This window comes from Xenopus tropicalis, chromosome 2 (genome assembly GCF_000004195.4).
Source record: "Xenopus tropicalis strain Nigerian chromosome 2, UCB_Xtro_10.0, whole genome shotgun sequence".
Lineage (NCBI taxonomy): Eukaryota > Metazoa > Chordata > Amphibia > Anura > Pipidae > Xenopus > Xenopus tropicalis.
In genome coordinates this window covers 98,258,079-98,274,782 of record NC_030678.2, presented here as the reverse complement: position 1 = coordinate 98,274,782, position 16,704 = coordinate 98,258,079, and the positions used below count along the sequence as shown (strand labels likewise).

Below are 16,704 nucleotides of genomic sequence, written 5' to 3'. Positions count from 1 at the left end.
CCATCTCTCAAGCCACAGAATACTAACTCTAGAGAATTCATTAATCTCTGGTTATGGGGCTGCTATAACATTGAATCATCTTTCATGCAAAACCTTCTGAGTACTAGCAATAGCTGAATCTCGGATATAAAATTGTGCTGTTTTTAACAATGCCTCGGTCTCCTACCATTAAGCTAATAAAATAAGGAATTTCTAAAATTAAAAAAAATAAAATAAGGTACATTGTCATATAATGGTTACTCCATTTTCAAAGTTGTTACCAGATTTATAGTTATATTATTGTGAAGGCTATAGAGAAATATGCAAGGGCAGGTCACTTCATATGCCCAAACATGTATAAGACTGCAGAATTATCGGGGAAAAAAATCACAGATTTTACCTTTTCTGCCAAGGCCTTCAAGCTGTCAAGGAATCTTTGCCAGAAATCCTTGAACAGTGGGCGATCAATTTTCTTCAGGCTGTCTTTAGTGCTTGCATCCACACTGACATACAACTGTGTAACAGGCTCAAGAGACCTACAGAACAAAAGAAAGCATTTTCACTACAGAAAATAAACCATTTTACTTCATATTCTAGATTATAATTAATGAAGAACCATTATGTAACACAGGCACATACTGTATGCAAAACTATGCTTAGAAACAGTAATAAAAATTATAATCATTAATTTTATACCTGCCAACTATCCCTATTTTATTCCCTGGTTTTCACACTGTTCAAATAAATCATGTCTCTGGTTTTAAACTCCGACCAAATGTACAACATAAGATATGTTTAGACAAGAAATGGGTTCTCCCTAGCATACATTTAAAAGGATAAGTAATTCATTTACCATCACAATTAGATCCTAACAATTATGGTAGGTGTTTGCACAATTAATCTATATATTTACTCAAATAATTTTCTCATATTTCCATCCTCCCTGAACTACAACCAGCTCCCCCAACCAGAACCTATTATAGTCTTCCCTGGCACTGCACTGGGGGGAATATAGTGTTTTGTTTTGTTTTGTTTTTTTTTACAATGACAAGATTCAATGCCTCTACTCATCCATGCCCAGTTATGCCACCCACACCTATGTTACAACCTTGAATTTTGCCCATTTGCTTATAAGCCACACCCCTTTATGAGTCCAAGAATTATGTGCATTTCCCCCTTTACTTAAAGGCAGGTATATGAAAGACAATGTAAGTCATTAGCAGAGTGGGCAAGAGTGATGTCAATATAATGTTGAAGAATGAACTTTGCATTAGCTAGAACCATAAACCACTGAATTTTACAAATATATATGTTGTTGTTTCTGTGGATTACAACACCTTCCCAAGCCATTGCCTCTTACCGTATTTCTTCAGGGAACTGGGCATTTGTGACTAAAAAACTTGATATATGCTGATTATGAAGAAGCCTAAGAAATTTGTTGATTTCCGGGTACATAATGGGTTCCCCAACCAAGGAGAGGGCACAGTGTTTGACGACTAGACCTTCTTCATATCTTTCAGGTTTCACACCAGGAACACCTAAATAATAGAGAAGGACAGTAAGATTTCAGATATTATTACTTAATGCATTTAAAGAAATTCAGATACTTTAATTTACACCTGGAATCCTTGTTTGACTGTCTATTATGACTATACCATACTAGTGTATTTAAAATAGAAGCATAAAGTTTCACTGACCTTAGATTAAAATGTTTCATTATTTATCATCTAAAGGGAGTGAAACTTGTTGAGCCACAACACAAATCTGGTGTATCAACATTTTTGTAACAACCTGCGATTTCTGTTACTTCTACTGTTTATAGCGCTTTGCAGTAGCACCAATGCAATTATGACATTATATACATGCACAATTTTCTTATTTTATTTTTATTTGAAAAGCCTATATGGTGAAATATCTGTAGAATCTTTTGTTTTTCAACCTCATGGATGTATGATATTTAAAAAAAGATGCACTAGCAGCATAGCGTTTTGACACAGGGCTCAGTGTAACAATATTTGGGCAACTTAAGAACTATTTATGTATTGGATGGCTGTAGCTAATTTGTTTAAATGGTGGAGCAAATTTAAAAGATCTGGCCTTCAGATCAAACTAATTATTCAAGGTAGCTGATGCAACATGGCTGACGAAAGAAATACTTGGTGCAATAATGTGAGGAGAAAGAATAGAACTGCGCTCTCAGAAAGTGGTTTGACCTATAAAATGTGTGGGTACAAGGTTGGTGATTACCTAATAAATATAAAATCAGGGAATAAATTGCAGTCATGGCAGCTTAACATCTTTTACTCATTTCTATTCAACCTTGTGATACAGAACAAATTACACCTTTTTTGTTTGTTTGTTCTTACTGTTAATTTTGTCTGCTGTCCACTATGGAAAAGAAGGCAGGCGTCCAGGGCATAAGCTCAGGTCAGAAAGTTATCAAGAGTTTTGCCAGTTTCTAATTCAGCGTTTAATGAAGAGAGACATGAAATGTGTTTGGGTTTTAGTGCTAATCATGGCTGGAAGCTACCACAGAAAAGCAGGTAACAGTTTAGCAGCCAAGACAGAGCACTAGTTCTACTTTTATTTTTACCCTCATATTTTTTGTTTTATGTACCTCTCCATTACTTGATAACTATAAAATGTTTGCCACTTTTTACTTTCCATATTGCAGACCTAAGAGACACAAGGGAACTTTAATCATATTTCCCACATTTGTTCTAGACAAGTTTTCACGGCGATTCTCCCAGAAAGCCTCCTAAGTTAATTAAAGACAAAATGCAGTGGAATAACATACAGAAATGGCATGGGACATTGTCCTATATCACAGGGAAATTGTGTACACAAAAATATGCACACAACAGCAAAGCAACTAAAACAACAGACACTACACAAAATGTAGGCAATATCCCCCTTGGACTAAAGAAATATGCCTTTATTCTCAATCCAGGAGCAAATAAATCCATATTTGACGAAGATTATGGACAAGATGATGACTATTACACTCGTGTTTCTACATTGAGTTACGACATAGAATTGGCAGGTAATGATTTTTGCAAAAGATTAAAGACATAGTTGCAAATATCTTTTTACTAAATTTGATTACCAAACGAAGGGAGGCAGCTGTAACATTTCATTTTCAAAGAAAGTGTGCTGTTTCTGAAACTACCCATCTCATTTTAAAGTGGTAGCATACCCCTTTTTTAACACAAGATAAATAAGGCTTCCCCCCGTATATCACACCATTCGAGAGGCAGTGCATAAGGGGCCTCCCTCAAAGAGCACTGATCTCCACTATATATAGCAATCTGACTACACTGCCCGAAGATCCTTTTCCCAAACACTCATATATGCTAAAGTGGGAAGAGATCACCTCTACTACTCTTTCAATAGAGGATTGGTTAGAAATCTGGGATAATGCAAGGAGAAGTGTGACATGTGTCAGGCAGAAAGAAAGCATATATAAATCCATGTATTTCTGGTATGACACTCCTGTGAAACTCAACCGCATGTTCCCGGGTACATCCCCACTATGTTGGAGAGGGTGCGGCCAGATGGGTACCCTACAACACATACTATGGCTATGTCCTAAAATTGTATCATTATGGAAAGAAGTAGAAAAGCTACTATCTCTAACCTAGACATTTATACAACACTAGTGGGTAAACCAATCCCTGATAACACCTTGTCAGAACAGCGACTTGTAAACTATATTCTAACAGCATCTAGGCTGGCTATTACGTCACAATGGAAAAATCCGCACCCTCCCAAATTAAAAAATATATTAATCAAGGTGAAAGATATGAGGGAAATGGAATATATGAGCGCTAACATTAGAGGGTACCAAGAAAACTGGAAAAAGGTTTGGTCCAGATGGGACTATTATATTACTAACCCACTTGGACGAGGAGATGCCATCCCAAACCAATATACTGAGTCAACCTGAGATACAACTGATACCACATTCTTTTTTCCCCCCCCCAAGGTACTGGGTCTCCTTTAGTTCCCTACTTAAGGTTTTGATACATAATTGTAATTTTCAAGATACATGTATGTACATTTTTCTTTTTTTTCTTCTTAAGTTAGACCAATGATTTGTATCTATGCACAGGCTTCATTTGCTAATTTTAGCTTAATCCCAAGCATCAATATGGCGACAAGCTACTACTGCAATAACTCCTGCTTCTAAAAGCTCACGGTCATAAGCAATTGTTTTGCAAATGTTATATCTTATTATTTCTGTATGCCTGAAATAATCAATAAAAATTTTAAGTTACAAAAAAAAAAAGATAAATAAGGCTTGTTCATACTTTTTGACTATAGTTTTAATAAAAAAAAAATGAAATTTTATTTTATTTCTTGAGCTAAGCAGGAAGCTTCTCCATGTTTGGTTCTTGAAGACAAATAATTAGAATACTAGCGCACAGAAAAACCACCTGCATAATGGACACCTGCTTACAGGAAATATGATTACGGTTATTTTCAAGGAAGGAATGCTACTATATAAGGGAACGCTTAGGGGCATAATCTGATTTATTTATTTTTTTAGAAAAACTCAAACTCCTGGGAGTTTGTTTAAAAAAATTCTTGAAAATTTTAAGAAGTTTGGTGAAAGTTTTATGAATTTTTTGAGACTATATTGTCATTTCTTGAAAAAATTGCGAAATTTAAACGGACATTCATTTCCATGAATCCTCTATTTTTCCTAAACAGGAAGTTCTCCAGTGGCCATTTTAGGAGCATTGGCACTCAATCTTGGAAAGCAATAATGTGTTTAAGTTTCACTTGAAACTGTGTGAAATAAACAATGACGGGATTAATTCCCCTTGAAACTGTGTGCAATAGAAACCAATAATGCGTTTAACTTCCCCTTGGAAATGTGTCAAAGAAAGGCTTTTCTATTTCTCTACTATTCTAAGCCTTCATAGGACTCAATGGTTTTTGGCAGCTTAAACCTGGAAAAACCAATGAATAAAAAAAAATTTGCATGATTCACAAAATAACAATGTATTTGCAAAAAACAAAAAAAGTGGGATTTGTAGCTTAAGGTGTCATTTGTATATCTAATTTTCTTGCAGAGCTAACATGTAATATTCTAGGTGCTTACCATGTATGTATGTATGTATGTATGTATGTATGTATGTATGTAAGAGTGTTTACATGCTTGATAAATACTGCGTTTTTTTCTTAAATGCAGCAACAACTGTACCTGCAGAGAACACTGAAAATAACAACAACAGCAAGAGCCTGATGCGTGAGATTTAAATTATGCCAAACATTTGGAAATGCTTTTAGTTTTCACTACTAAATTTCCATTAATCTGACCATCTGCTTACACTAAGAGAAACGTTAGAAATCATCACTATGAAATTGTGTCCATTGGCCATGTCACCAACAGCAAAATGAAATTGTAACATTATTAACTTAAGTTTAACAATGAATTAAAGCCATATTTATAATCACAGCAGAAATATCTACATTAGAGATACACTTATCATGATAGAAACATGTAAATTATTCCATTCTTAAGATGTACATGCATCTAACAGTAATTTTTTATTTATTTTTTTTTACAATAAATGCAGCCCAGGCAGGATCAAACAAAACTGACTCAAGTGCAGCTGTTCCAATACCAGGCAAACTACTATATATAATGTCCTTACTCTTTCACTGACATTGAAGCACTAAAGAAATTAGCACAGGAAGAGGGATAAAGTCTCCATGCACTGTTTACTACAGCTACTACTATAATTTTACAAAAAAATTATATTTTAACAAAAGAGAATACAAAATATGGTGTTCTGTTAAACAAAAGGTGTAGGTTTTTGTAAATATTAAAAAATACTACTTCATAATGAGCTAGACAGATTTGACGTACAATACAAATATATTGTAGTGCGCACATTCTGTTCACAGGCGGTTCACCTTTCAGTTAACTTTTAATATGATGTAGAAAGTAATATTTTAGGACAATTTGCACTTGAGCTTCATTTTTTATTTTATGAAGTTTTTTTATTAATGTCTAGTAAGGTCATTTATTGCTAACCTGCTTGTCACACAATGTTATTTTTGTATTTTTTATTTATTTTTTTAAGATATTATCTGGGAAATGTATACCAGGACAGTGGATAAAAGAAGAAACAACCTAATTATCATTTCTACTATTGCAGCTGTTGGATTTTTTATGGTTGCTACAGCTATATCATACTTAGCATACTCAATTTCCTGTTTAAAAATGTTTATTACTAGACGGTATTGATTTGATCATTATTAATTCAACTAAATTCTTTTTAAAAAAAAAAAAAGCTTACATTTGTATTCATTTTTCTGTTTTCAGTGGGAACAGCAAGTGAGTGTATCAAACGGAGGCAGGTAAGAAAGTTTAAAGGGAAAAAGGATTACCACTTCTATGGATTCATGGCAGCTTATTTACAATAAAAGTAAAAGGTAATGTTTTATTATTACAGAGAAAAAGGAAATCATTAAAGAAAAATTAGAAATAAATTACAATTGACGCATTGGGACATGGCCTTCCTGTAATTCAGGGCTTTTGGAATTCCATACCTGTTGTGACATTCAGAGGGATCGGCACCCTCTCCACAGACTCCAAACAAACATATAGCAACTGCAAAAATGCATTTTCCGCAATAAAGAATTTTAAGGGCAAAGTCCCGTATGAAGCTCTTGAGTGCCGTTGCTATATGTTTGTTTGGAGTCTGTGGAGAGGGTGGCGATCCCTCTGAGCATTGTGCACCGAGCGGTGAGTGACCATTGGAGAGCTGAGGGTGTGCGGGTGAAAGTTAAATTTGTACATGCAGAGGATCTGGAGCATAAGAGATAGGGACACAACACGTGACATCATGCAAAACACAGGTTTATTTAGGGCCAATTCTTCCCAACATCAACATAAGACAGTTCAGGGTTATGATTTGTCCCTTCTTCAGGGCTCTCACCTTCCAGGGTAACTCACACTCAGGCTTCTCCTTAAGGCTTGCTGACTCCTGTCAGCTCTCATCCGCCTGGTCCCGACTCCTTCTGCTCCTTGCAGTGGCTGGGGGCACCTAGCCACTGCAAGGTGGCTAGGCAGGCAACCTTCCTGCCCTGTGCCCTGCTCTGAGAGAACTTACTCAGTGACTCCTGGCACTTCTCTGGGTGACTCTTCACTTGGTTACCACTCCCTCTGCTCCTTGCAGTGGCAGGTGGCACTCCCAGCACCTCTGGGAGTTCCTAATACAGGCCGGCAGCCTTCTTGCTCTGTGCCCCGCTCTGAGAGCGACCTTCTGGAGTCAAAATCAACCTCCAACACCCTAACCCCTGTGTAACCCCACAGCCCTTTTATTTGCTGCTCACCTGCAGCCTAATCAAGCAGCTCCGTACAGCTGGCCAATCAACACTGTATATACTCAAATATAAGCCTAGTTCTTCAGCACCCAAAATGCGCTCAAAAAGTCACCCTCGGCTTATACTCGAGTCGGGTGCCATGGGTCCCTCCAAACTAGCACCCTCTGTCCTTTGTGTGCAAATTAGGCCACTAGCAACCTTACCCTCCAGTGCCCTGGCCCGCTCCCAAATTTATCTTCATCTACCATCCTCACCTGTCCCATTCTGCACTAGACATTTCACTTTATATTCTATATAAACTATATATAGTTTTGAAGGATTTTAACTCTTTGGGGCACAATTACTTACTCACGAACGGGCCGAATGCGTCCGATTGCGTTTTTTTCGTAATGATCGGTATTTGGTGATTTTTCGGAAAATTGTCGCGACTTTTTCGTTGCCATTCCGAATGTTGCGCAAAATCTGGCGATTTTTTCGTAGCGTTACTACTTGCGCGAAAAGTCGCGACTTTTTCGTAGCCTTCGTGCCGAGTTCGAAAGATTCGGATTCATTCAAGCTTCAGTATGGTGACTTTTCTTGGGCCAGGTTGGAGCTGCAGGGTGCCATTGAGTCGTAAAGGCGCCGAAAAAATCGCAAAAAATACGAAAAAGTCGCAAAATGTTCGTTTTCCAATCGGAATTTTTCCAATTCGGATTCAGATTCGTGGGTTAGTAAATTTGCCCCTTTGTGTTTTAGCTTGGTTGCTGAGTACTCTTAAGGTATCATTGTTGATAAAACAATTGTTTTTGTTGACCCTCCACTTACAGAGCTAGTTTACAGTTTTTATTTGAAATAAATATTTAAAAACATATACCCCACTGATGCCTCATTTAATGTAATTTTATTGGTATTTATTTTGATGAAACTTAGCAGTAGCTGCTGCATTTCCCACCCTAGGCTTATACTCGAGTCAGTAAGTTTTTCCAGTTTTCTTAGGTAAAATTAGGTACCTCGGCTTATATTCAGATCGGCTTATACTCGAGTATATATGGTACTAAGTGGAGTATGGAACAGAGGGTCTTTCCTGCTCTCCCTCCATTCACTCCAAGGATCTATTAATTTGGCTTTTCCTAAGCCAGTAACATAAAACACAGCATTACTTGCTGCAAAACCAGGCATTTTACCTGTTGCTACTTGTATCCCACCTTTAACACTGGTGGAAAACACACCAAACCATGATCTTTTCCATTGCACCTCTCACTCTGTATACTCAAATGGGCACTATGTCCCTATATGACATACCTCCATAAGCTTTTCAGAAAAGACAACAGCTGAAAACTCGGATAATACTGATGATGAATTTTCAAACGGTGAATCATAACATACTGCAGATGAGTCTCTCAGCCAGTGAGGATAAATACTGAACACACTTAAGTCATCATGCAGTAAATGAAAACGCTGAAGGTTAGAATCTTCAATAAAGAGTTAATTACTGATATAAGAAAACGTTGAGTATGACCTTTATTCTAGACTGGGGACAAATGCCTATGTGCCATGTGATAAATTTTTCATTTTCTTCATATATTTTTATAAAACTGCAGAAAAGGATAAACACTAAATTATACCACCGCGGGTAAAAATAAATAAATAAATTTGAACGGTCATTTTTTAAAAATGTTAATTGCCGATTGGTTGCTATGGGAAACATCACTGGTGATGTTTTTCTTCAAGGTTAATAAATACACTCCACAGTGTATTAAGTAAAAAGGAGGGCGGAGGGGCCCACTAAAAATTTCTACCAGTGTTCTGGTTTAAAAAAAGTGCATATTTTGCTGTTGTGTGGTCAAAACACTGCTCAGTCTCTTACCCCAGCCCTCCCATGCAAAAATACATTCAACTGTCTAAGGTACAAGGCATACTATACTGTATGTTACATAAAATGTAATGTTAATCACCGCATAATATAGCCAAACAACACATACCCTGTTTCCCCGAAAATAGGACATCCTCCGAAAGTAAGGCACCCCCCCCGATTTTTCACCCCCCTCGGAAAATAAGTAACCCCCCCACAAATAAGATACCGACCTAGGGCTGGGCGATAAATCTCACCCAAACGATGGAATAAATATGTACTGTATTCTTCTTCATGGAAAAATAAGACATCCCCTGAAAATAAGACCTAGTGGATATTTTGGAGCTTAAAAAATATCTAGATAGTGACTACAGCACTATATTTAAAAGGGCTCATTAATTCTATGGTTTAGTTTTAATTCCTAAATTACACTGTACTATGCAAATAATTCCTTCTACCATTTAAAATGTTATTCTTAAACCAATAAATATATATATATATATTTTTAAAGGAACAGTAACACCAAAAAAGTAATTACAATATAATGTGCTGTTGCCCTGCATTGCTACAACTGGTGTGTTTGCCTCAGAAAGACTACTATACTTTATATAAGTAAGCTGCTGTGTAGCCATGGGGGCAGCCATTCAAAGGAGAAAAGGCACAGGTTACTTAGCAGATAACAGATAAACCCCCATTATATGGGGCTTATCTACTAGTTATCTGCTATGTAACCTGTGCCTTTTCTCCTTTTTTCCAGCTTGAATGGCTACCCCCATGGCTACACAGCAGCTTATTTATATAGTAGCTATTCTGTAGCAAACACACCAGTTTTTTGCAGAGCAACAGCACATTATATTTTATTTACTTTAAAACACTTTAATTTTTTGATGTTACTGTTCCTTTAACACTGGTGTGTAAGCAGTCATCTGTGCCCTCAGTAACATTACAGTGCAGTGGCTTTGAGACAGTTATTGTACACCTATTCAATGTTGTTTCCTGAGTGGTGTCAAAACTTATTTTTTCTGTGTGGCTACTGTTTCCATATCCTCCCCTGGATGTGGTGCATTGGAGCTTGTTAGTAAATTTCATTTTGGTCTATACAAAGATGAAACCTTCTCCATCCTTCAGGTAAGCAGCTTTTAGTAAGAGTAAGGGTGATCTAGGGCATACCTTCCAACATTTAAAAAATGCAAAGAGGGAGAAAAAAAATGCGTAACTTGGCAAAAACATTTTGACCATGTCCATTTTTGTGACCACGCCCCTAAATACCACTCCCATTTTACAAAATTTGTCAGGTTATGTAAAGTTTGAGCACATTTCGAGGAGTTTTGGTCTTGTTGTATGTGTTATGTCTTGTTTTATGAACTCTGTGGGAGAGGTACAAGTGGATTACTTAAATGAAGTAATATACTTGTACAGGAAGTCCCAGTAGGATATTTATAGTGGTGGCTTACAAAAGTAGAGAGATATTTCTACATGTATACTACACGATGGCAGAGAAGCAAGCCCATTTCAGTAGGCCCAGTACATTATTCCTACATATTCTGTGTTATATGCTCATTTATTAAGCATTTTTGATTAAGAGCCCTGTAAGTGGCTACCCCTGTATTGTTTAAATATGTAATCCCTGGTGCTGTTCACAACTTTTAATCCCTGCATTGTTCACCCTCTGAATTGTTCACACCTCAGGCACATTGTTCACACCTAAGACTGTAGGAGTTTTTTAATATATAGTTATTGTGCAGACTGTAGGAACAGTGCCAGCATTGTGTCACTGTATGCTGTCTATGTGTGCATAATCTGCCTGCCCTATGCTGCATGTGTGTGCCATACACACAGGCAGCATAGAGCAGGCAGAGTATGGCACAAACAGGCATGGTAGGGCAGAGAGAGTATGACACACACAGGCGTGGTAGGTCAGGCAGAGTATGGCACACACAGGCAAGGTAGGGCAGGCAGAGTATGGCACACAGGCAGCATAGGGCAGGCAGAGTATGGCACACACAGGCAGGGTAGGGAAGGCAGATTATGGCAGGTTTATGCTCTACTACCACTTCCTTCATAGCAAGAAGGCAGATGCCATTTCGTGGTCAATGTTATTAAAGCAAGCTTTGCATTATCATCACAAAATCTTGTTTATATGCCAGAATGGGGGACCTGATGCCCGTGCACAGGGTACATAATTATAGACCATGAGGACAGAGGGGGAACGACATCTAGAAAGTGCCAAATAAAAAGTGAAAGTACTTGCCTGCCCCTCCTGTATACCTGAGGTTTAGAAAGGGGGCAGGTAACATGCTTGACAGCTTAGATCTTCAAATACATTTCTAAAAGGTAGGGCCTTTTATTATACAGCTTTTTATTAGTGGGTTACAGGTTACCTTTTCTAATAATGATAATAATGATAATACTACTGATAATGGGGTAGCATACACTGATCAAGAATGTGCTGTCTATGAAACTACAACTCCCCATACTGAAGAACAGATTCACATGCTGAAGAGACAAAACTAAAAGCAGGATTTGAATTCAGGGTTAACAATATAGTAAATAAGTCACTGTCTACTAGTCTGCCTTTATAAACCAGAAAGTCTACAATCACTACACTTTATAAATGCATTCAAGCCTTGCAAAGAAGGTAAGAGAATCAGCTGTAGCCGTTTAGATGCTATTTATTTGCCCCCTTCAGCTGTTGGGGCATAGAGACAATGCATGGGGGAAGCTGTAGACTACCCACACTTACCTAAGTGATCCCTTTTATATATTTTGAAACATTTTATAATTATTAGCTAAAACAAGAGAGGACACAGCAAATCACCTGACAGATGGACAAATAAATCAGATAGACACAGAGGGCACATACTGCACAGAGTTTCTGTTAGCCCCCTACAGTGCACTCGGCAACTAAAGTGAAGACAAATTAACCTTGCAATTAGTCATGACGACAGATGCAACAGTGCTAACAATCTGTATATTCTCATTTAGGCATCCACAGGGTTCTGATTTTTAAAAAAACAAAATTACATCACAACTGAAAAAAAAATTACCCTCACCTAGAGATTCTAAGAGTAATATTTTAAGATTTCAACTTATTGTAAGTTGGGCTCTCATTTATGAGTGCACCCATGCTATTGTGGACTAGAAATAATTAGGTCTATATGTGCATTAAAGTCATCCCCCCCTAGTTGGCCTGCTTGAAGTATACTGTTCTGCTGTTCCCTGTTCTGCTTAAAGGGGAGGGCATTTCTTGGTAGCTTAATGTGTTAATGTCCTATATATATTGATAATAGGCAAGTGCAATGAATTCTGTGGTCACAGAATCAATGCAACTCCATCTAATGTTTTAAATTTAGTGATGAGCACAACTTTCCCTTTATTGTTAACAAAAATCTCTAACAGCTACAGCCATTCAACTGCATCTCCAACACAAACTTCCCAGTTACATACTTTTATACCTTGTATAGCTAGCCTAAAGAGAGTGAGTACAAGCAATTGTCAAGCCAACAATGTGACAGGTATGAATGGGATTCCCCGGTCACTGTGCACGGAGGGTAAATTTCAGCCAGAAATGGACACAAGCATTTTTGGTGGAAATCTACCCCATGTGCATAGTGGCAGATATATCCCACTCATGTAAACTGGCCAAATAAGCAGATATTTAAATGTATATCCAGCATAACTTACTCACCTGCATGTTTACAGGACTTCACCGCAGCAGCTTCAGACATTTCCAACCCTGCAGAGTTTCAAAATTTCCCTTAAACCTCACCTAAGCGGTCAGGCCTGCTTACTAACCTTTAACCAGATCCCTTATAAAAGTTTTTAATTCTAGAGTAGAGGTACCTTACCTTTAAATTGCTTGATCATGTTTTGGTGATTTAAAATAGCTTCTTCCAGGATCATCTCAGGCTGGTCCATCTTCCACCTCCATTCAGTTCCTACTGGGTTGGTATGATGCCTGAAACACAAAATTGAAAAATGTTAGAACTTGAAAAAATAATGAAAAATAAGCAAATTAGACAAAAATGAAGCATGATAAATATGGTAAAATCATATTACATTGCACATTTTACATTTGCAAACTATTTCCTAAATAATGGACCCGAGATTCCACCAAGAAAGATCTGAAATATGTTATAAATGATTTGGCTATAAATTAAACTACCAGAAAAAACTTTCCTAAACAGGAGCAGAACCTTAAATTCATAAAATAAACTGCAAGAAAGCATGCACACGATTAACTCAAAAATGTAAGGTAGTCCAACATCTAGAAGTAAAGAGCACCTTGGCCAAAAGAGTTGGCTATCCTTTCAGTCTGTTGCGAAAATAGTCCAACAGAAAACCCCAGCAGAATGGTACCATATTATATATATTACAGATAGATAGGATACAGTTAATTGTCTCAAGATCTGAACTGTTCATTAAATATGCTTATTTTTCTCCCTTTACAAAAGTGAAATAGTATGCTGATCGCAGAAAAGGCAGCTATACTAACCAGGAGAAAAATCTAATGCAATCATTTCAGCTTGTTTTTACATAATTGCAACTGATGAGGTTATTTAAAACAAATGGTATGGTACTGCAGTCTAAAACATAAAAGGCTGTTATTTTGAATGGGATTTTGGCTCAATATCTAGGTATTTCATTGACAAACTGTATTGTTTTGGATCTATGCCATGCTTTAGAATGAAATGCTGCCGATAGATGTGATCTTAAAACAAAGAGGCATTCTTCTTTTTGCTTTAGCAATTACTAAAATAATCAGTGTGTCCTACAACTGAACTGTCAGTGCTCTTATCACATCCCCTGTATGCCATTATGGCCAAAAATACATTACTAAGCTTAACCCAAAGCTTCCAGAAAACCAAAGTTTCAGAAAGCATTCAGCTCAGCTCCTTCTCACAGTCTGTTACTTGAATTATGCCCTGAAGCTGTTGTCAGATATGTGGGCTCTAATCTAGTTTTCCATTATTTATGGGGCTATAGCATTTCCAATATCAATATGTAAGCAGCATTTAGACTCAGCTACTATGATTTACCAATGATTTAAAGGTGTATCCTAAGGGCTCATACAAGGGCTCATTCCTGCATTCCCCTGCGGTGTGTTCAACTGTGTTCCACCACTGGAAGAAATGCTTTCCATACTTCCGTATGTGCCTGTACTGAGACAGGTGCATCTTATTGCCGAATGCAGGTGGAATACAACATGCTGTGTTCCACCTGCATTCGGCACTTACATGAACCTGTGTGAATACAGGCACATACTGAAGTATGGAATGCATTTGTTTCTGTGCTCCCCTGGGGTGAAATGCAGGAGAACACTACCACAGGGCAACACAGGAAGGAACGCTTGTATGAGCCCTTAAACGTGAGTGTGATTATACAGTTGTGATTAGGTAATTATTACTGCTAATACATTTTGAATACATGCTACAAACTATGAAAAAAATAAAAAAAATAAAATAAAAAACACAAAACCATTACATTTTGGAGAATGTTGGCAGGGAAAAGTTATATAAAAAATTATATCGTGAATAAAGCACACCCTACTGTAAAACAGAAGGATACTACAAGTCACAGAGGAGCCTCATGAATTCCGACGTGACTTATAATTTTTTTTTTAACAATAATAATATTTTTCAAATGGGGGCTTTTTATACACATTCACACAGTATAAAGGACAGGACTAAAGTATGTCATATTGTCATAAATTATAAGTCATAAAATATCATAGAATAACTCAGGGTATTGCAGTTTTTTTTTTAGCTTTTCCAAGAATAATAAGGACAAACCAGTGAAATTTAACAGTGGTTCACAATATCATATAAAGAAGTGCACCTCCAGCAGAAGACACATTTATTAGCACATGCAAGGCTTGGTGTAGTTTCCATGCAGCGATGACTTTCAATGCCATAGAACGTATGTTTGTAGCAGCCTCCTCTTCCACGCAGCATAGACTGAGAAAATAAGAAAACATAAATGTGTATAAAAGATAAATTCATGTTCTACTGCATGCAGTATGTAAAGAAAATATTTTAGACACACTGCTGTTTTAACTATAAACATATTACTAGAATGAAACAGCTATATAATGACGGAGACACTCTGGAGTGAGTATGGAGAACATACTCATTTACAAATAAATACCACTGATAAATATTATTTTACAATGCTAAGTCTAAACAAAGTTAACAACTGTTTTTGGGTGGAGTTTCTTTGGATTGGTTTCCAATTCTGCCCTTCTGTCTGGTAAAGAAATAATAGGTGCCAGTTACTGTTACCATGGCAACAAGAAACGGTTAGGTTAAAATTAAAACATGATTACTCTGTACAAGTACATTAGAGGGGATTATAGACATATAGGAAGTTTTCTTTTTTTCCATAAAAAGGGGACAGAACAGAACTTTCATTTGAAGCAGCATAGGTGGTTTTTCATGGTGCTGGCAGTTAGGTTGTGGAATGCCCTTCCTAGTGATGTTGTAATGGCAGATTCCGTTAATGCCTTTAAGAGGGGCTTGGATGAGTTCTTGAACAGCCATACGCTCCTACCTGTGCCTGCACCCGAATAAAAAAAAAGCTATTTGTCTATAAGGGAACAATTATTGCTATTTTTTTTCTTATTTTTCTCTACAAGCCTCTCCTATGTAGCTTCCAGCTGGCCAAACCACTGCCTGATCACTAGAGTAAATCAGACCCTAGCAACAATATGATAGCTATCAACAGGAGAGCTGCTAAAGAACAAGCAAAATATTTAAAAGACCACAAAAAATAAAAAAACAACAATTACAAATTGTCCCAGACATCATACTAAAAGCTGATTCAAAGGTGAACATACATTTTAAAAAGCTACATGAGACATGTGTTAAATAAATGGAAAAAACAAAAAATACCTTTGTCCACCTGCAAAGTTTAACACCAGAGTGGCTTCCAATCAGTCTGTAACCTGAAAATTTACAGAGAAGGTTTAGGACTGTAACTGTAAAATATTTATTAAGCACTCTACACAGCAGTGACAATTTTGTGGCAGTCAAATTTTCATTTTATTTTTGTTGATCAGGATTAAATAGGAAAAAAAGTAATTTTATATTAAAAATGTTTTTAGCCTACATATGATATATTATATATGTCTTCTGTTTATTATAACTTTGTTTGTGTTCAATTGGCAATAAATACAGTATCTGTTGTACTGCTATATAAAGTAAGCACTTTTCTACTACATGTTCACCTTCACTGCCATTAAAGGTTCTAATTGTAAAGACTGGTAACACAATGAGAAACCGGAGTGCAATCCAGACACTTAATAACTGCCTGAAAGCACCAGAGCACTTTGACAGCCAATTACTGATCAGAAATGTGCCAGTTTAAACCACCCCGTTTGTCATTAGATATTGGGTAGAAGACAATAGTAGATGTCAGTGATCTTCAGGGCCAAAGACAGCAATGCAATAAAAACAATTAATTCTGTAGTGGAAATTCTCAGCAATAATTCAGAAGACCATTATCTGTGAACACAGTTCATCACTACATCCTGAAATCAAAGTTAAAACCTTATA

At 36.9% G+C, this 16,704-nt stretch overlaps 1 protein-coding gene across 1 annotated transcript in view; it reads right to left on the bottom strand.

The window, feature by feature from the left end:
• Positions 1-16,704, bottom strand: part of tyw1 (tRNA-yW synthesizing protein 1 homolog) — a gene marked incomplete in the record, with an annotated part of 71,152 nt that overhangs the window by 31,178 nt on the left and 23,270 nt on the right. Inside the window, 5 exon segments of the mRNA NM_001102797.2 lie at positions 380-515; positions 1,340-1,517; positions 13,000-13,109; positions 14,990-15,108; positions 16,042-16,094. Coding sequence (NP_001096267.1) covers positions 380-515; positions 1,340-1,517; positions 13,000-13,109; positions 14,990-15,108; positions 16,042-16,094 — 596 coding nt within the window.